The sequence below is a fragment of the Mandrillus leucophaeus genome, unplaced genomic scaffold, assembly GCF_000951045.1.
Source record: "Mandrillus leucophaeus isolate KB7577 unplaced genomic scaffold, Mleu.le_1.0 Scaffold101, whole genome shotgun sequence".
Classification (NCBI taxonomy): Eukaryota; Metazoa; Chordata; class Mammalia; order Primates; family Cercopithecidae; genus Mandrillus; species Mandrillus leucophaeus.
Window position 1 is genome coordinate 278857 of NW_012098210.1, and position 20662 is coordinate 299518.

The window sequence follows — 20662 nt, forward strand, 5'->3', positions numbered from 1 at the left end:
AAATAAATAAATAAATAAAAATAAAAAATAAATTAAAAAAAGAAAAACAAACAATAACTGAGGCTGAAAAACGCAATCCAGCAGAAGCTCTGTAAGTGGTCCAGGAGGAGATGATGCTGGCTGGGACCATGCAGGAGTGATGGAGGTGAGAGGTGTGCAGGTTATGGGTACAACTCCTTTGTGTGCCGGAGCAGGCTGGGACTGGCTCAGGAGAGTCAACTGTTAAATTTTCAGGAATTGTGTATTCTAGTTTTTAAAGTGTTAGAAGCTTGAAATGGGCCATGTTGGGAGTATTCACCCCACAGAAATTGACAAACACTACAATTCAGCCTTCTTTTTTCTTTCAAAGAGTCAATTGTCAAACACAATCTCACCAGGGGACGTAAGCATTTTGAAGCAGAACTGAGTATGAGGTATAAACAAAGAAGAAATCGAGAAGGACTCCATGGCTTTAGGACTGTCACGGTATTTTTACCATGAGCAACAGATTTAGGAAGGTTGCAGGATGATAGAAAAACTAGTGTTTCCATCACAGAGAGAGGAGGGAGAGCTGCTTTCTTTCTAGGTGTGAGGAGTAGCACACTGTCTTTGTCCATGTGTGTTGCTATAAAAGAATACCTGAGGCTGGATAATTTATAAAGAAGAGGTTTATTTGGCTTTTGGTTCTGCAGACTGTACAAGAAGCATGGTACTTGCATCTGCTGCTGAGGAGGGCCTCAGAGTGCTTCTACTCACAGTGGACAGTGAAGTGAAGTTGGCATAACATGGGGAGAGAGGAAGAGAAAGAGAGAAGAGGGAGCTGCTAGGCACTTTTAAACAGTCAGATCTTGTGGGTACTAATAGACCAAGATAGCACCAAGTCATTCATGATGAATCCATCCCCATGACCCAAACACCTCCCACCTGACCCCACCTCCCACATAGGGGATGAAATTTCACATCGAGATTTGTGGGACAAAAATATCCAAACTGTATCATATGTTTAAACAAAGAGGAAGGAGAATCATTTTTTCTCCTTAAAACCAGGATGAGTGTTAATTTGTATTCAGGAGGCAATAGAGAATCTCAACAAGGCTGGGTCATTGGGTAGGCAGGAATCCAGAAGGCAGAAGAACTCTTGAGAATCTGAACTGCAGTTTGTGGCTTATGGACAGTCCAAGACGATGGAGGAGAGGTGTCCTGATGGGTTTAGATTTGGCGTGTTTCCCACATCCTAGGGAGGTGTCATGAGTCACTCCCCAGAGCCCCATGCCATGGCTTCTGCTCAGGACCATGAATGAAGACTGCTCTGGAGAATCAAGGACTCTGCAAAGGAGCAACAGGAACCTGTGGGCAGTAAGATGTCCTGGGAGGGGAGGCGTTTGGAGCTGAGCCTGGGGAAGCTTCTCACCAGCCCCTTCTCTCAGTCAGAGCCCTTCAAGGAAGGAAGGAGGCAGCAGAGACTGGGGGTCCCATGCGGCAGGGGAGGAGGGAAGGAGCTGTGGATAACATGTCCATATTTAATCATCTGCTCATCATTTAAGAAACATTTCCTGGGAGGCTGTTATATTCCCGGTGCTGGTCTCCTTCTGGGATGCCTGTTGCAAGTGGACAGGCAGCCCTGAGATAGGACTCTGCCGACTCAGCCCTCTTCCTGAGTCCTGGTGTCCCTTCCCTCATTGCTTCCACTCAGGCACAAAGAGGGTCAGAATGGGTACAGCCCTAAGAGCTGCCCATCTGCGGTTTCTCAACATGACTTGACAGTGGGGATTCCTTTGGGCCCATGGAGTTCAGCATCAAATAATCTAGAGATGGCCTGCAAGGGACACCCACTCAGTAGCCCCTGATGAACGTTCCTCTTCTCACCTCCTCATGGGACCCCTGGGGTGCTGTAAAAACCTTTGGACACTCTGGCTTATGCCTCCTCAAGCACCCACATACTTACTGGGGGTTGGGAGCCTCTTAGAGGGTTCCCTGAGCGTTCTGAGGATGCGGAGGGAGCTCGGTCACCTTCTCTAAGCTCCACTAACCCTGATGCTGCATGATATGTGGGCTGGACCCTCCTGCTGGCCCTGCCCTTTTGGTGCAGCCCTTGGTCGGGCCTCCATCCCCCACACTTACAGTCAGGCCTTCTGCTTCCAGTAGACATAGATGACAGAGACACCAACCACCAGCAGCACCTTGGGGCCCAGGAGGACAGCTATGAGAAGTGGAGCAGTGGGAGCCAGTACTGGGCCTGGAAATCAGGAGACAGGAGAAGTTAGGAGGGGGCTACCCAGGATGCCATCCCAGAGAACCCCACTTACCCCATCGGAGGCTACCTGGGACTGTCACTGCTCCAAATCTTTGGAGGCTGCATCTTACCCTGGCTGCCTTAGCTGCAACATAAGGCAGAAGCCAGGGAGAGAGGTTCCTCATTCCCTTACCCTGTACCAGGCTGCCGGGCTATCCTCCCGGAGGGACGAAGGGGACAGAATGTGTACTCACGTATTCATATGTGTAGCACCTGAGTCCCTCACTTGATCCTCACAAGCCTGTAGGGCAGGGTTTATTATTCCATTCTGATGGGGAGATTGAGGTTCAGAGAATTTAGGGAGGGTCACAAGGTTACTTGCATCCAAACTTAGGGTAGCCCATCATTATGTCCCTCAGGATGATTCCTAAGACTGTGTCCTTTTGAACAAGACAAGTCCAATTTTGCAGGGTCATAGGAACAATTATGAAAGGGCAGGTAGGGGTCATGAGTATAACCGAGTACCCCCAGTTTGCTAAGACGTAGTTTATTTTCTCTTTGTTTTCTTTCCCGTTTCCCCCTGCTCCCAGTTTCCTACTTAGCCCTTCAGAAATGCAAATATAACCTTTCACCTCCCCCTCACCAGATATTCTCTGCAGGGCAAGTTCTTCTGTGTGCTCCAAGACAGATCTCTGCTGGAAAGTTGGCACACCAAAGCATACCCACCACGGAAACTTCACCTCCAGGGGTAGCTTCCAGACTTTCATCCACCAGGAGGGCATATGGAAAGCATGCCCACTTGGCCACTTCTACAACTGACTTCTGTCCAGGATGGCGCCAACTCAACTGTCAGGTAGCTAAGTCACCAGGCACTAGCAGAGGGACCCCTGCCCTTGGTCCCATCCCCATTACCTTATGAAAGTGTCTGCTTTCTGCTCCAAAGGGGAAGCGGCACATTTAAAGGCAGGACACTTTGTGCCCCTTCCCCAACCTAGCTTTGGAATAAATTCACTTTTTTTGGTATCAGACCTTGCTCTCCTTGATTGGATTCTACATGCAGCAAGCAACTAACATGCTTTTTGTTTATATGAGGATGGCTTCAGAGTGAAAGATTTGCAGGCTGCCCTGTTTAGCCCCCACAGTGAGGGTGGACCCCGTGTTTTTGAGAGCTGGGGAGGCCCTTGAGGGGCTGGGCCTAATATACTGTGCTGGATAGAAAACACCCTGGCAAGTCAAAGCATGACTCTCATGCTTGGAAGGGACTCAGACATCAAGCTCACCTCGACCCCAGAGCGGGTGCCATCTGAAATCTCTCTGTTGGACAGACAGTCAGATCTGGGGGAGCACACATTTGGATTCTTTGCATTTTTACAATGAGCATTTTTTTGCTATTAAAAGCAAACAAATGAAGTTATGTTTACTTCTGTTTTCATGTATGTTTTCTGGGAAATAAAATGGTGCTGATAGGTCCTTAAGGAAGGAATGGAGATCTCAGCATCTGTGGCTGGAATGTTGGAGGCCAGCAGTTCTCAGCTGGGTGGCTCTCTGGAACTTTGTCCCCCTTGAGGAGAGTTGTACTCTCCAAGTTCACTCCTCCTTCTACGGGGCAGCCCATAGAAAGACTGGTTGAATTGAAAATAGGAAGGCCACGCCGCTCTCCTCAATTAACACAACTCTAAGGGACTCTCTCAGCCCTTGGCTTCTCTGAAGAATCAGCTGGGTCTTTGTCCTGCCTGCACTGTGGCTCAGCACGTCCCTCTCCTACACTTCTGCCTCACTCCCTCAGGCATATTGACCCTGACAGCACTTTAACATGCTTCCTGAATTCCTGTATCCACCTCCAGTTGACCTCCTAGCAAAACTGACAGTGGAAATGGTCTGAAAAGTAGACTCTAAAATGCAAGTTTGGAAACTGACCACTCATCAAGATTAGCTAGCAATGAGGACCCCAGGGCTGGTAGTGAGTGGAGCTGGGCTGGCCCTGGCTTGCAGCTATGGTGCAATTAATACAACTTTCGCTGGCAGTGAAGTACGAAGGAAATTCCTTGGCATCAGCCATTTGAAACTGGATTGGGAAATGGTAGTTATGAGGACTAAGGTGTTTGATGGCTGTTGCTGGGCACCAATTCTTTGGGGAAAGATGATGAGAAGCTAAGAGTAACTTATCGTGAATTAAGGCTTAGTGTGAAAACCAGAGGACTTCTTGGCAGCAGTGCAGATTGTTATCTCCTGGAGCCAGAGGGCAGAAAGAATAGAAGATTGGGTTCTGGATCATTATAAGAGTAGCAGAACCACAGAGGAGGATGAATCTCAGCTTCGACAGGCTGCTGTGCTGGGCTAGGGCCCTGATGGGGAAGTTGGGGGACCCTGAGATGTGGGAGGGAATGTTTGGGTCAAAGAACTTATGATCATCAGTCATCTTCTGGGTTTCTGGAGGCAGTTGCAGCAGCATAACTAATTATAACTAACCTCCCCAAACCAAAAGAAAAAGCAAAAAAGGAAAAGTAAGTTTTGCACAAACCTGGCTCTGAGTATTACTTGAACAAAGAGTGCCAAACTGCAAAATGACTGTGGGTCAAAAGAGAACCTTCACCACACCCTAGTGCACAATCTCACTAGGCTGCCATGCTGCTGGTGCAGCACATCACATAAGGCATCTTGCATGTTGTGTACCTGCCTAGACAACTTAACATGCATTTCCAGCCATAGCACATGAGCAAGGATGCTACATCCAGCACACTGAAAGCACCCGAAAATGGCAGCCCTGGTCGGAGCTCCAGTGAGTGGATGGAAGTCTAAAAAGCAACTTCAGCTTCAGACAGATGGTGCAGATTCATCTCTTCCTGCTCCTCCTCAAGAAGCAGGACTAAGAACTCTGGAAATATGAGGCGCAGGCATAGGAGAACTTCCAAGGTGAAAAAGGAAGGCAGACTGGCTAGGGACCTGAGGGCTGAGGAACAGCCCTGAGGCCAGGCACCTGGGACCCATCCCCTCAGTATGAGCTCCCAGCCATAGAACATGACCAAAAAAAAGACACAGAAAAGAGAAAATGTCTCTATTTAATAATATAAATCCCCACTTCAAGAAACTACAAGAAGTAGAGCAAAATAAACCCAAAACAAGCCAGAGATAAGAATTAATAAAAAGAGAAGAGAACAGAAAATTAATGAAATTAAAATATAAAAACAATACAAAAACCAACTGAAGCAGTTGATCCTTTGGAAGGATCAATAAAGTAGGAAAAATTATAGCAAGGTTGATGAATAAGAAAAAAGAAATGGCACATTTTAAATATCAGGATGAAACGAGGGCTATCACTACAGACCCTGCAGACATCAAAAGGATCATAAGGGATATTATAAACAACTCTACACACAGAAATATGATGACATAGATAAAATGGACCAAAAACTCTTTGAAAAGCACAAGTTGCCAGATCTCACCCAATATGAAATGAATAATGTGAATAGCCCTAAACTATTGAGGAAAGTCAATTCATAATTTTAAAGTACCCCAAAATATTCTTGAGGTATTTCATAGATACTTCATAGAAAAATACTACCAAACATTTAAAGATAAATTAAAACCAAATTTGGTGCACAGAAAAATGGTTACAAAAGAAATTTGGGGAAATATGAATGTATGCTACATTTTAGGTGACGTGAGAGAATTATTTTAGCAATTTTATGAAATTTAATGGTATAAAAATTTTACATTTTATTAAGTTCATAATGATATTGTTTTTGTAAAAAATGTCCTCAATTATCAGATCACACAATTGTGGACTCCTCTTGCAACTGCATGGGCACACATAACTGGGTGAGCAGTGGACGTGACTATGTACCTTCCACACATCTCTGATTATAGAGGACATTGTTGTCCTCTGCTTCCTGTCTTCTCTCTTCCAGCAGGCAGGGACATGGACAAATCAGCGACCCGGCATTGACCCAGTAGATAAAGTCAATGCCATAGAGTATGTGGGAAGGAACCTGGGCCTTCTAAAAGTCTTCTGGAATAGAGACCCCTCCTAGTATTATATGAGAGGGAAATAAGATCTATTTTGGTCATAGATGAGGGAACACTGGCCAAATTCACATCCTTGGGACATTTTGTGTCCCAGCAGAAAGGGAACATTTCTCAAACTAGCATAAATTTGGCATTATAGGCTGGTGGTGACCCTGTCCTCAGGACCTCAGACTTACCTTGATTAGTTTGGACCAGTCATCTGGTCTAATGCCTTGATCTAATTGTCTTCAACAATATCCCCTATTGCTTCCCAAGTCCTGGTTTCCCCTTCTGTAAAACTCCAGACTCACTGGATGGTTGAAGCAGGAAAGGAGATCATAGATGAACAGAAATTTGCACATAATAAATCTGCAGAGAGCTGTTGTGATTGTTATTGGTCAAATATCATCATCAGGACCCAAATGAAGCCCATGCTTTTACCACTTATGGTCACCTGGGGGCCTGGTCCGGGTTTAGATTCCACATGTCTTTCTGAAATTCATACAGCAGATGTGGGAGTCTGCTGGGGGCAGGTCACAGATATGAATGGAAAAGTTCAGGAAGGAACAGACAAGGCAGAGGTCAGAAGGAGTAGGAAGGAGACAGGGTGGCTGATGAGAAACGGGAATGTAATAACTGTCAGGGGTAAAAAGTAAGATGCAGAATGCGATGAACACATGATCCCTTTGCCTCCTTTCTTCCTCATTCAATATGCATTTATGTCAAAAAATCTGTCAGGTTGTACCTCAAACTCTTAATAGTGATGACTCTTAGAGGGTGAGATTTGGAAGAATGATGCTGACTTTAAAATTCTACTTTATATTTATAGGCTTCTAGCTTATCTTATTTTATGACAAACATAAATATTAATTTTAACATGAAAGAAAAAGATAAAATTTAAAAATTTGAAGTAACCTTACCAGAAGTGGTATCCGAGCACTGTTCTTTCTGGTGGGCTGAGATCTCCAGGGTATGGCTTTTGCTGACCGCTGGCTGCCCATCATGTTCCACCTGGCAGGTGAGCACCACACCATCCCTGTGGGCACAGGTGTTCACCAGGAGCCAGCTCGTCCAGTTGTAGGTACCATCCTTGTTCTCTGTGAGGGTCGAAGCTGTTTCTGTCTGGGACACGTTTCCATTCTCCAACCAGGTCAGCAGGAGTCTCTGGGGGTAGAATTTCCTCACTTGGCAGGTGACGTTCGCCTGGTTCTCTGCCCTCATGGGCTGTTGGAAAACCTCCAAGGTGGGTGGAACTGAAACAGCACAGGGCAGAAGCTCTGACATTGTGGCACAGACAGATCACAGGGAGGGCTCCATAATGTAGCTCCCACCACCACAGTGAGGGCATCACCAGGACAGTGCTAGGCAGGCAGCATGTGTGCAGACATTGAGGGTGCTCTTTGCATATGAATGAAATTACTAAGCACAGTGCCTGGCACACAGTAGGTGCTGAAGGACTGGTAGCTCCTACTAGGCTAAGAATGAGTGATATCTACAAGCACAACCCCTTGCATGCAGTTGCAGTGTAAGAACAGTAGCAAAATCAGTGAAATCGCCAAGCACATAGGGATTTGGCTCCCAATAGGTGCTCACTAATTGTAGTTGCTCTTGGTGAAATAAATGAAACTCTCTAGCATAGAGCTTGGCACCTGGTTTCTGGTCCCCTGACAGCTGCCATTTAAATGATGGTAAGTGACCAGCACACCTAGGTGCATGGAAGGTGGACAACACAGGAATTAGATTCCAGGCCATTCAAGATCTGGAGCAATAGCCTGGGGAGTTAGGAGTGGACTTGGCAGCCAGGTGTGGGCTCAGGCTGGGTGTGAGGGTCCTCTACCTCGGATGGCCTCAGACAAGTTGGCAGTCCCTCGAAGAGGGTCCCCCTGCAAGGTGACATGGGCCACCTCGCAGATGACTTGAGAGTGAACGTCTCTGCGGGTCAGCACCACCCTGGCTGTGCTGCGGATGCTGTAGGACACGCTCTTTCCTGCGGGGTCCACGCTGGTCTGGAAGTCTGAGAGCTCGTTCCCATTTTTGAACCATTTCAGGGTGATGTCTTTGGGAGAGAAGCCGTGGGACTCGCAGGTGAAGCTCACTGTGTGCTCAGGTGTGGCCCTCGCTGTGGGGCCCGATACCACAGGGGCAGAGGGTTTGGCTGCAAAAGGAGCATCGATAATCAGGAGACATGACTGAGATGACAATCACTAATGATAAGCGTGCGATATGTTAAGGACCTTCATGGACATTAATTTTTAATCTTTCTAATAATGTCGGGAGGGCAGTCTCCTTATTCTCCTTTTACAGCTCAGGCCACAACAGCTCTGAGAGGTGAGAAACAGCCCATGGTCAGACAGTGAGTAGGGGCAGGGCCCAGAGGGAAGTCCAGGCCTGAGTTCACAGTCCTCTTCACACAGGGTAACTTCCACCAATCTGGGTATAGGAACAAAATTAATGACTGGTCTCCCTCCATGTTAATAACTGGTCCTAGCCAGCCTCCCCCGGAGAGCTCACCAACCTCAGAGAGGGCGTTTATAGAGCCAATGCCGGGAAAAATGGCAAAGTGGCACCACCGTGAGAGCTGCAGCCAGGCTGCTCAGCTCAGGAGACAGGTGGCCTGGCACACCCAGTTCCTCATCTGCAAAATAGGAGGACAGCATTTCTACTTCCTGGGATGTAGCCAGGATTAAATGGGGCAATGGAAGCAGTTTTGCTTTGGATCAAACACAGAAGATGCTTCTCAAAAATAAACACAGATCTATCTTTAACCCGGAATTAACAGATATACAGAGGTCTCTCTTTAGGTATTTGTGAATTATCCCATATTTTTATTCTTTTCACCAATATTTCAGTCTGTTTTGCTTTTGATAGTTTTTGCTGTATAACTGAATAATGCAAGTGTTTGGAAAGAGAAGGTTGGAGCATTACGCCACACTTTAAAAAGTAAAGCTGAGTGAGTGCTGCGGAGACAGGGGCTGTAAGTCTGTCTGGTGGGGATGAACCTTGGCTCCCCAGCCTGCTCGCCACTCAGGTCTCCTCTCTGAGCCTCAGTGTCTTCATCTTTAAAGGAGGCAACAAATAGCTCCTCCCCCATAGCACTGGTTTTAAGGAGACTCTGGCACAACTGCTGGTCTCTGGCCTCCCTCTGCCTCCCTCCTGTCTCATCAAGAGAATCATTTAGGCGGGCAGCATGGCTAAGAGGGGTGAGTACCCTTCCAGGAGTTAGCCAGTCTGAGTCACACCTGAGCCACTGGCTGTGATTGCCTGGGCTGGGGAGGCACCACGTGGAAACTTCCGTGCCTTTGCCTGTGATACCTGCACAATCAGGATAAAGCCACCTTCCCCACCTATGTTCAAGGGTTGTGGGGAGCCTTGATTGCTACATCATCTAGGAGGGAAATTAGGCAATATTCTCAAATATGAAAACACACATATCCTCTGACCTAGGAAAGTCACATCCAGTTGGAATTTCCCATCTGAAGAGGGTGACACATGTATACAGTCATCCACTGAAGGATTGCTCTAGTAGCTCAAAGTTGGAAATAAATTACATATCCATTGACAGAAGACTGTAAAATAAAATTTGATATTTCCGTTAATTGGAGTATTCTGCAGCTTTAAACAATGGAGCAAGCCTTTATGTCCTGATATGGAATCTCCATATAGAAAGATAGGGTGTACGTTTGGGAGAATTTTTCCAATCACCAACGGACTTTAGTGTCTGCATGTGAGGTGCATTGTGAACCTTTGGGAAACTGATGAAAAGAGAAATGCTGGCTCTCTGACCTGTGGTTCTGTTTGAGGAGCTTTTATTGAGCACCTATGATGCACCCGGCTCTTCTATGGAGACAGGTCTAATACTGGGGAAGGAAGGAGACTGCCTCGATTCAGACATGGACTCTGGCTCCAATTCTGTCAGTAATTGGCCCTGTGACCATGGACAAGGCCCCCGTCATGTCTTGGCTTCAGGCTCCCATCTGTAAAGGGGGTTGGGTTGGATGGTCTGAAGGTCCTTCCTGTGCTGACATTCCAGAATTCAGGAGCTAGGACGAGGCTCTTGAGCCTCTAGCAGGAAACCCCAAATAAGCCTTGTTGCTGCCTTATATGGGGAACGCCTAAGTCACCCAGTTGTGGGACCTCTTTCCTGAGGTGAGGGACATTCTGAGATGACGCAGCTCTGCTCAGAGCCCATGGTGACTGTGTGACTCAGTCCTCGAATCCCACAAGGGTTTCCCAAATGAACCCACAGCAAATCCCAAACTTATTGGCATCTCCTCCCACCAGGCCATCAGATTCAACAGTGAATGTGCCTTCCAGGAATCTTCCCCGTGGGGTGTTTCTGAAGATTAAATAAAGAAAAACACGATTTACACTCTCCATGCCCTGGATGGATTTCTCCTCATTAGAAGGGAAGAGAATGTAAGCTTGGTGGGGAAGAGCTTTGGGCTGTTTCATTCACTGCTCTTTGCACAGCATCCAGGGCAGAGCCTGGTGCACAGTGGGGTCTCAGTGAGTGCCTGCTGCATAAAGAGGAGACCCGGCCACTCTGAGGGGGAAGCCTTCTCTGGAGGCAGAAGGCAAGGTCCAGACCTGTGCCTGGGGAAATCACTCAATCTGTCAGTTCCCTCATCTGTGGAACCAAAGGGCTGGGTCAGCTTTGCAAACACAAGAGCTGTAGAGCCACAGACTAGGGATGCTGTCTTTTCCATCAAACATAAGCCGTGGACCCTCGAGCAACTACCATGACATCTCCAAGCCTCAACTCATGTGATCTGGAGAAGGGGTGACATCAGATCATGAAAATGAGCACCAACCACCACACCTGATTATTGCTCTAAGAATGGATACTGTAATTATTGACTTATTGTCACACCAGGGAATGAATGAGGCCCGCACTGTACTCACCACGCACAGACAGCTCAGTGCCTGCTCCAGACTTCAACTCCACATCGGGGCTCCCTTTCCGGAACTTCACACAGTAGTAGGTGCCGGCATCTGCTGGGGTGATGTTACTGATGCGGATGGAAAAGTCCAGGTTGTTTCTTTTTGTGGGGTCTGAAACAATTGTTACCCGGGGAAAGTGGCCTTCTTTCAGATTGTAGATTAATTCCCGGCCTGGTCCAGCTCCTCTGAACCACTGGATGGGCCCCACAGGGATCAGGGAGGTCACAGTGCAGTTCAGAGTGGCCGAGTCTCCAGCTGTGACTGACACGGACTTCTCAGGCTGAATCACCTGCAGCTCCTCCTCACCCAACACTCCTGAAAAGGAGCACAAAGCAGTCATTTTTTCATCCTTACGTGATCCTCTGTGTTTCCTCAAGTGTTTATCAATGACTTTCATTGACTGCGTACACACAAAGAGCAGGCCTTGAGCTCAGCACACTCTGTATATTATCTTATTTAACCCTCACAACAAGCCTGTAACATATGACTGTATTACATGTAAAGACATGGAAGCACAGAGGTTCAATTTCAAGGTAGCACTTTGGATTGAGGACCTGAGTGGAGCTCCTGAGACCTCCTTGGAAGTGTCAGGCCTTGGCAGATATATGATCCTCTACTCTCTGGCCACATGGAGTGTTGCACTTTCTGGACCATTGCATCGATCATACAAGGCCATATGACTTCTTTAGACCACTGAGTTGTGAGCAGAAGTGATGGATATAATTTGTGGGCTGTATATTCAACTGCAAGAGTGCCTATGGATTAACCTCTGTCTTCCACAGAGACCCAGGAGACTGACGGTGTTTGCTTGCTCCATCAGCCTGAATGCATGAATGACCATAGCGTGCAGAATCCTCACCCACACTGAACATTCAGCTTAAAATGTAAACACAACAATGTTTTAAGCCCCTAGGGATTGCTCACTCAGAGCTTAATCAGATTACATTAATTTCCTAATGCTGATGTGACAAATTACCAAAATTTAGTGTCATAAAACAAAAGAAATTTATCATATTATAGTTGCAGAGGTCAGGAGTCCAATATAATGCTACTGTGTTACAACCAAGGAGTAATGATGAAAGAAAAATACACAATGGTAGAGAATAAAACAGTGGTGACTAGGGGTGAAATTGGGGGAGGTGATGGGGAGATGTAGGTCAAAAAATACAAATTGCAGATGGTTGATAAAGAAGTCCAGAGAATGAAGGTGCAATATGAGGCCTCCAATTAAAAATGTTGTGTTGAATTCAGTATTTTTGTTAAAAGCATATTTTATGTGCTCTTGACATACACACATGTGCAGGGTAACTATAGGAGATGCTGGGTGTCTCCAATTGCTTCACTAAATACATGCACATGAAAGCATCATGTTTTATGCTTCACATATGCGCAATTTTAAAAAAAGTTTTCAGTAAAGCTATGTGTCTTCTGGAGGCTCTGGTTTTTGCCTTTCCAAATTCTAGAGGCTGCCCATGTTCCTTTTTGCAGTGACATCTTCCCGTCACTCTAACCTCTTGCTTGCATCCTCACATGTCCTTCTCTAGGAATTAATCTCCTTCCTCCTTCTTGTAAGGACCTTTCTTACATATGGTGTCCGCCCTGATGCTAGATCCAGATGTTAAAACCACTGTCTTAAAAGTGTTTGAAGTGGTTTTGGGCACGGTGGCTCATGCCTGTAATCCAGCACTTCGGGAGGCAGAGGTGAGCCGAGCACCCGAGGTCGGGAGTTCGAGACCATCCTGTCCAACATGGAGAAACCCTCGTTTCTATGAAATGCAAAATTAGTCGGGCGTGGTGATGCATGCCTGTAATCCCTACTTGGGAGGCTGAGGCCAGAGAATTGCTTGAACCTGGGAGGCGGAGGTTGAGGTGAGCCGAGATCACGCCATTGAAGTGGTAAAGGAAACAATGGATAAAAAACTAAAACCACAGGATTATACATGCATTAACAAAATAATATCAAGAAATAAAAATTATAAAACAAATCAAATGGAAACTTAGGATTTGAAAGTACAATAAATACAGTTCACTAGGGATTTCCCCAACAGGTATGAGCTGGTAGAAAAAAATCAGAAAACTGGAAGATGGGATAATTGAAATTATTGAGACTGAAGTATGGATGAAAAAAGGAATGAAATAAAGAGAATAGAATCTAAGGGAATTGCGGGACATAATCAAATGAATCAAAATAACCTTATTAGAGTCCCGGGGGGAATGAAAAGGGAAGAGAGAAAGGAGCAGAAGATTATTTGAAGACATAATGGCCAAAATGGTTGCAAACTTGATATAACTCATAAATCTAGAAATTAAGATGCTGAGGAAATGCAAATTTAACTCAAGGACAAGCTCAGAGATCCACAATAATACATATCATATTCCAACTCTTGAAAAACCAAAGACAAAGAGAGAATTCTGAAAAGAGCAAGAGAGAAGTGATTTCTTATATACAAGGAACCCTCAATAAGATTTATCAACTGAGTTCTTTTCAGAAGCACTGGAGGCCAGAAGACAGCGGGATGATATGTTTAAAATGCTGAAAGTGGGAAAAACCTGTCAACCATGAATTCTATACCTGGAAAGACAAGTGTTCTTCAAACATGGGGGAGGAATTCAGATATTCTTAGATAAACAAAAGCAAAAAGAGTCCATTACCACTAAACCTTACCTACAAAAAATGCTAAAGGGAGTGCTTCAGGTGGAAATAAAAGGATGCTACATGGCAACTAAAAGTTGTATGAAGAAATAAAGGTGTCCAGTTATGTGTACATTTAAAAAAATCATATTTTCCTGATGCCTCAACATCCCACAAACAAGCTGTGAGCACCCTAAACACATGATGAGGTAACCAGTGTGACAATGCTGGTCCCTGCCACAATTCCTCTTCTTGTCCTCCTGTGCTGTGACCTAGTGACACTGAAACACTCTAGTAAAACCCATCGTGCTTTTTCTTTGTGTCCTCCATCATGACTCCCAGTAAAGGCAATTGCTGCCCATCTCTCTTGCTTCTGCTTGGTTGAGGCTACTCCCTGGAACTCCACCCATATGGCTTCCTGTGTGGCATGCCCCACCCCCTCTAGGACCTGTGAATAGAATAAATCATTCCACTTCATATGCCTCTCTACAAGAACTTTTCATGGCCGTGTTAGAGTGATGCTTTAAGACTCAACCAGCAGGACTTACTCTACCATTTTCAACACTAACGGCAATGAGGATAGAATCATTCTAAATTGGGGTGGAAAGTTCCTGGGAGAAGCCCTGTGACTGTTCATGCCTTACTGATTTGCTACTTTGATTGGCTACTTTAATTTAAGATGACTTTTTACCCTGATGGCTTTCCCATGCTGTGCTATGTACAGCTTTGTGTTGCCTTTTGGAGTGCGACCAAGACTGTATCCTAAGGTGTAGATCCTGTTCCAATATCGATAATGACATCCACATTTCTTCAAGGGCACAGGATGACATAAATTGATAACAACCTCTTCAAAGGAGATTCAAGTGATACACATATTAATGACACATAATCAAGCATCTCTAAGTTGTTTTGGGGTGCCAGTGGCAACATATTCTTCTTTACAAATTTTACTTATAAATTAAAAGCAACAACCACTCCTGTTTGTGTCTTCAAATGATCACATTTGTTGCTAAATAGTGTGGTAGGCAATAATTAATTCTACGTTTGCTTCCCCGCATTTTCTAATATTTCTGCTAGTAGCATAACATGACTAAAAGAATGAACTCTGGAGCTGGTTGACCTGGACTTGAATTCGAGCTGCTCCACTGACTGAGGTAGAAGACAATGAATGGAGAAGTTCTTCCCTCTCCTTGACTCCTTGTTTGCAAATAGGGGATAATAGTTGTTGCTTTCACACAGGGATGTTGTGAGGATTAGTGGAGTTAAAACGGGCAAAATGCTAATAACTGTGTCTACATGGTAGGAAGAGCTCAATTGTTAAACTCTTACTGCTATCATTTGTGTACAGTGTACGTGTGAGAAAAATAATTTGAAAAGTGAGACCCCTGCCCTCTAGGGCCTGTTAGGTGACATCACAGTAGGGCCCAGTGGGGAACTGAGAGGCTGCTGTGCCCAGCCCTCTGGTTCTGGGGTCGGCTCCATGGCCTGAGAAGGGATCAGGACACGCAACTTGCCTGGATGCAGTGAGCAGGGCTCTCCCAGGCTGCACAAGGAAAGGGCCTCCAATCCTGTCTGTCTTGGGGAAGGGGAAAGAAATTATCCATGGGAAAGTTAAGAGAACCAAGGGAGGTTGTAGTACCTGTTATGGGCTGAATGTGTTCCTCAAAATGCACGTGTTGAAGCTCTAATCCCCAGCACCTCTGAATGTTACAGTTTGGGAGACAGAGTCTTTAAGAGGGAATTTAGTTAAATGAGGTCATTGGGGTGGGCCTTAATCCAACATGACTGATATTCTCAAAAGAAGAGGAGATGAGGACACAGACACACACACACAGTAAGATCATATGTTAAGACACAGAGAGAAAATGGCCCTCTACAATCCAAGGAGAGAGACCTCAGTAGAAACTAACCCTGCTGACACCTTGATCTTGGACTTCAGCCTCCCTAACTACAAGGAAGTAAATGTCTGTAGTTTTAGCTGTCCAGCAGGCAGGTCTTTGTCATGGAAGCCCTAGGAAAGGAATATAGGACCCAGTAAGCAGCAAATGTGGAACTTCTTAAAGAGGAAGAGGTCACAGAGAAATAGGTGGTAAGAATCAGGTCACAGGGGAAGGAGGAGCATGGGGGAACAGAGGACACAGTGAGGAGCACCCTTAGGTAGAACCATGGCTGAACATTCCCAGGACACGCTGCACCACTGGCCATCTCAAGTGAGCACCATTACAGACTTCACCTCCTCACAGTGATGAAGAGAGAGGGCTGGGCTTGGAGCCACATAACCCTGTTAGGGTGTCTCTGAGCTCAGTCTGTGGCCTTGGGAATGTTGCTTGGCCCTAGGGCCTCAGCACTGGTAAGGATTTAAATAAGGATTCTTCTCTGCTTTGTCAATTGAAATATCAAAATGTAAGTAATTGTTGTAGTGGTGGTTGAATCATCCTGTGGTTCAATGCCTCTGGTAGCCAGCTGCAGATCCACAGAGAAAGTGCTCAGCCCCCTGATTTTCTGCTCTCAGTCAAGGCCTAATCCTTGGCCTTTCTTGGCGCACTTGTCATTGTCTGGAATCCCTGGAAGTCCAGGGGCAGGCCATGGCTCAATGGGCAGGGAAAAAGGACTTTAACCCAAAGCAATGCTCACCTGGTAGTCCCCCCAACAGTAGATTCATCAGCAGGAAAGGACCAGGAAGGTGGGGCCAGGAGGCTGGGATGGGCATTCTGGAGACCTTAGGAGTCTGCTCTGTCCAAACTTCTGTACTGGGAAGATCACAGACTCGCCTCTGAGGAGAGAAGACAAGCCTTGCCTCCCTTGGTTCAAGAGGAAGTGGCTGTGATGGAGTGAGGCAGTAACCTGCTTCTCGGTTGTGAAATAGAAAAAAGGCACAGCAAGCAGCTACAATGCAAGCAGTTATTCACGCTCCATTTCAGGAGAATCAGACAGGCTTAGCAGAGAAAATGCCTCCTTCCCACTTGCGGTCTGATTTCCTTCCACATGGCTCCTCACCCCATCTTTATGTCTTCTTGGTGATTTGCCATTTGGTGCTCTTCAGCTAAGAAGGACCTGTGGTTATGAAATGTTACCTAAACTCTCCATCTCAAGACCCCAGGATGTGGTTGGCTTGTGGTCTCACTCTGCACCAGCCTCAACCACATGCTACTCATTTGGGGACAGGAGGAGGGATGACAGGACCTGCTCAATGTTGGAGAGGAATCAGGTCTGCTCTTGAAATGGTTCCCTACTCCAAACGTTTATCAATATAACTGGCAAAACTTTGCCCCAGTTTAGTTTCATGTGGACCTTAGCACTTTCATGTGCCTGCATCCAGAAGAAGGAATTACTTCCTGACTTCTTCCAGGAGAGGAAGCGGGCTTAGGGTAATAAGGATCTGTTTTGTGGGGTGAGGTGGGGATTATGGGTTATGGAGAGAGTATAAGCTTATTATGGGGGAGAATATGGAGGGCAGATTCCTGGGGCAGTCACATCAATTTCAATACTCTTTGCTCTGCACACAGAACTCCTATTCCATTCATCACTGTGTTGAGATGGGAACTGAGGAGGGCGGGAGAATAAATACCCTGGCTAAGAAGATGTGTTAAGGAGTTGGGGAAGTTACTGGGCCTACCTAGGTTCAGTTTTGCCTTCTATTGGGATAATAAGTATCACTGCCATGTTCTGGTGAACATCAAAAGAGATAATGACTATACATCCCTGAGATTCAGTAGGTTATTATTGATACGCATGGTGCCAGGTGAAGAGGGAACTCAAATATTGCTTTTAAATGCATTCCTCCTGCATGCTGAGTTTCCCACTAGTGGCCTTCTCTCAGCTTCCCAGGACTTCTGGGACCCAGCTTATATGGTATACTTGGTCTACCTCTGACACTCTGAGATCAATCACTCCCTCTGGATCCTCTTCACCCTGCTTTTTGTCAATTGGTAGATGAATTCCTTTTCTTACAATCTCCGGCTGCGTGACTTTCAGCAAGACACTTGACTTCTCTAAGCCCTAACTTAATTACATGTAAATGGAAGTTATAACATGCACTTTGTAGTGATGTGGTAAGAGTAATATAAACCATACAGAAGGCTTGATTCATATTTAATTATAACCAAAAAATTGTGGCTATAATTACATTTGTGTACAGGAAGAGTTCACTGCTTTCCTGATATGCTTGTGCTTCAGAAAAACTTCCTTGGTAGGAGAAATGGTTTCTCCTGCATCATCTATGACTAAGAAAGACCTGTCTGGAAACCTCTCTTTCCCATGCTGAGCTTGTAATCCTTCACCTATCATGAGTAATTGTCAAATGAAATCGTAAAAGTCATCACATTTCCACCCAAATTTCTGTTTCAATGTGGCAGATGCACAATGGGTGAAATCATCACCTCCTTCTCCACAGTCACAGAAATGAACATAAAAATGATAGAATCATGTTAATCGATGCCAAATTACACTTTAAAACAAGAAACTAGTCTCTAGATGACATGAAGGGTAGTAGCTGCTGTGTTTATTGTAGATATCCTGTTCTCCAGATACTGTGCCAAGCATTTTATGTCAGTTACCTTATTAATTCATCAGTCTGGCCCCAGGAAATTAGCACTACCATTAACCTTTTTTTACAGGTGAGGAAACTTGAGGCACGCAGGCAATAATAAATTTGTTCAACATCACCCAGCTTTTAGAACTAGAACACAGGTTGTCACACTCCATGGCCTTCACTTTTAACAGTTCAAACTTCCTCCTTTAGCTCGGAGAAGTTTGATCATCTGGAACCTTCTTCTCTCAGCACGTCAAAGTCATTCTCCGTCCAGCTTTGTTCCGTTGCTGGCAAGGAGCTGTGTTCCTTTGAAGGGAGAGAATGGTGATCATTAAGAAGTCAGGAAACAACAGGTGCTGGAGAGGATGTGGAGAAATAGGAACACTTTTACACTGTTGGTGGGACTGTAAACTAGTTCAGCCATTGTGGAAAACAGTGTGGCGATTCCTCAAGGATCTAGAACTAGAAATACCATTTGACCCAGCCATCCCATTACTGGGTATATACCCAAAGGATTATAAATCATACTGCTATAAAGACACATGCACACGTATGTTTATTGCGGCACTAATTACAATTGCAAAGACTTGGAACCAACCCAAATGTCCACCAATGACAGATTGGATTAAGAAAATGTGGCACATATACACCATGGAATACTATGCAACCATAAAAAAGGATGAGTTCATGCCCTTTGTAGGGATATGGATACAACTGGAAACCATCATTCTCAGCAAACTATCGCAAGAACAGAAAACCAAACACCGCATGTTCTCACTCATAGGTGGGAATTGAACAATGAGAACAATTGGACACAGGAAGGGGAACATCACACACCAGGGCCTGTCATGGGGTAGGGGGAGGGGAGAGGGATAGTATTAGGAGATATACCTAATGACGAGTTAATGGGTGCAGCACACCAACATGGCACATGTATACATATGTAACAAACCTGCACGTTGTGCACATGTACCCTAGAACTTAAAGTATAATAAAAAATTTTAAAAAACAAACTAATGACAATAGGTATAAATATAGCAATGGCAAAAGCTATAACACAAAATAGTTTGAAAATGTTGCAATAGAAATACTATCTTAAGAAGTATAGTTTAAGGTAAAAAGCACAAATGGTTGAAAGAGAAATGTTTCCTTTTATGAAAGTAACAACTAACCTGAAAGATGAGTCACAAAATATTATGCCTTCAAAAATTATCATTTGAAATATATGACTCAAATATTGATAGAATAGTTTCCATACTTTGGCAGAATCTCTACTTAAAGCAGGAAGATGACTTCCTGTGAACTCCAATCCTTCACTGAAGATCTATTAGATGCATGGATACAATTTGAGTGAAAAATGTTGTGGAAATCATGTGGAGAATTGAATTTCAAATTTAGGTTGACTTTGTGCAGTACAGATACAGCCTGAATTTTTGAGAAAACCAGGAGCCTGGGGAACCATAAACTAAAATTCTCTTTCTGTCAAGTTTAGCCCTGCAGTCATGACACAAGGTGCAGATAATGAGATAAGGCTGTGGGACAAGTGACGAGTCGGTGGATGTTTGAGAAGAGCAAAGGTTAAGCTTGTGGGCTTAGGAATCAGAACTTCTAGGTTTGAATTTAGTTCTATCAGTTCTAGCTGTGTGACCTAAGGGAACCTGTTTAACATCTCTGCTTCTTGAGTTCTCTCAAATATAAAATGGAAATAATAATCATATCAACTTCAGAGGTTTCCTATGGTGATAAAATGGATTAACATATGCAAATTCCTTAATAATTGCTGACTGTCCTCCAAAAGTTAGATGTCATAGTTATTAAGTGGTGTTTTGGTAATACCTTTAAAAAACAGACTCTCTGTCCTAGAGGATTTATGATGCAGTTGCAACAACCCTGGCCAATGGCTGGGGGGTATGCAGGTACCACCACATGATGAGTGTGGGTCATGTGTCCAGTCCTATAATCACGAAGTCATTACTAGCACCAGGGTTATGGTACAAGCATGGCCTCAGAAAATCACTATGACTAGGGAAAGGCACATCCTAGTAAGAGTCTGCACAGATGCTCATGGAAAAGGTGCTCCAAATCTTGTCTCCTGCTGGGATGGGAGAGAAGAAAATGTTCCCAAATGGAAATCTATAAAAACGGGTGAGATGGGCTGAGAGGGTGAGGAGACATTACATATAAATACACCTTTGTAGAACAGGCTGCACTCACCTGTGAGTCCCAATAGCATAAAGAGGCAAGGGTTGTGCAGGTGGGCTGGAAGACAGCTATGGCCATTGCCTGCTGTGTTCAAAGGTTTATCATGGGGAGACCCCAGCCTCTAAGCCCTGCAGGAAAG

At 45.0% G+C, this 20662-nt stretch overlaps 1 protein-coding gene across 3 annotated transcripts; it reads right to left on the reverse strand.

Moving 5' to 3' along the window:
* Nucleotides 1-629: 629 nt before the first annotated feature.
* Nucleotides 630-16644, reverse strand: LOC105535290 (signal-regulatory protein beta-1). 3 transcript variants are annotated; one of them, XM_011974325.1, is made up of 6 exons: nt 16425-16644; nt 11120-11473; nt 8055-8372; nt 7138-7470; nt 2101-2215; nt 630-1478 (listed from the first exon to the last, which is right to left on the reverse strand). In XM_011974325.1, the coding sequence occupies exons 1-5, from the start codon at nt 16498-16500 to the stop codon at nt 2103-2105; spliced, it is 1194 nt and encodes a 397-aa protein (XP_011829715.1). In that variant the 5' UTR covers nt 16501-16644; the 3' UTR covers nt 630-1478; nt 2101-2102. The 3 variants fall into 3 exon arrangements, with proteins under 3 accessions (XP_011829715.1, XP_011829710.1, XP_011829722.1); XM_011974320.1 differs by having other exon boundaries at nt 630-1577; XM_011974332.1 differs by lacking the exons at nt 630-1478; nt 7138-7470; nt 8055-8372 and having other exon boundaries at nt 2103-2215.
* Between the last annotated feature and the right edge of the window lie 4018 nt (nt 16645-20662).

Bases quoted from the DNA above. Each gene is read 5' to 3' on its own strand.
- LOC105535290 (XM_011974325.1), bottom strand. From the start codon at position 16,500: ATGCCCATCCCAGCCTCCTGGCCCCACCTTCCTGGTCCTTTCCTGCTG. The intron at 11,474-16,424 runs GTGAGCATTGCT...GCTCCTTTTCAG, and splicing joins ACTGTTGGGGGGACTACCAG to GAGTGTTGGGTGAGGAGGAG. The intron at 7,471-8,054 runs GTAGAGGACCCT...GTGCTGTTTCAG, and splicing joins CTTGTCTGAGGCCATCCGAG to TTCCACCCACCTTGGAGGTT.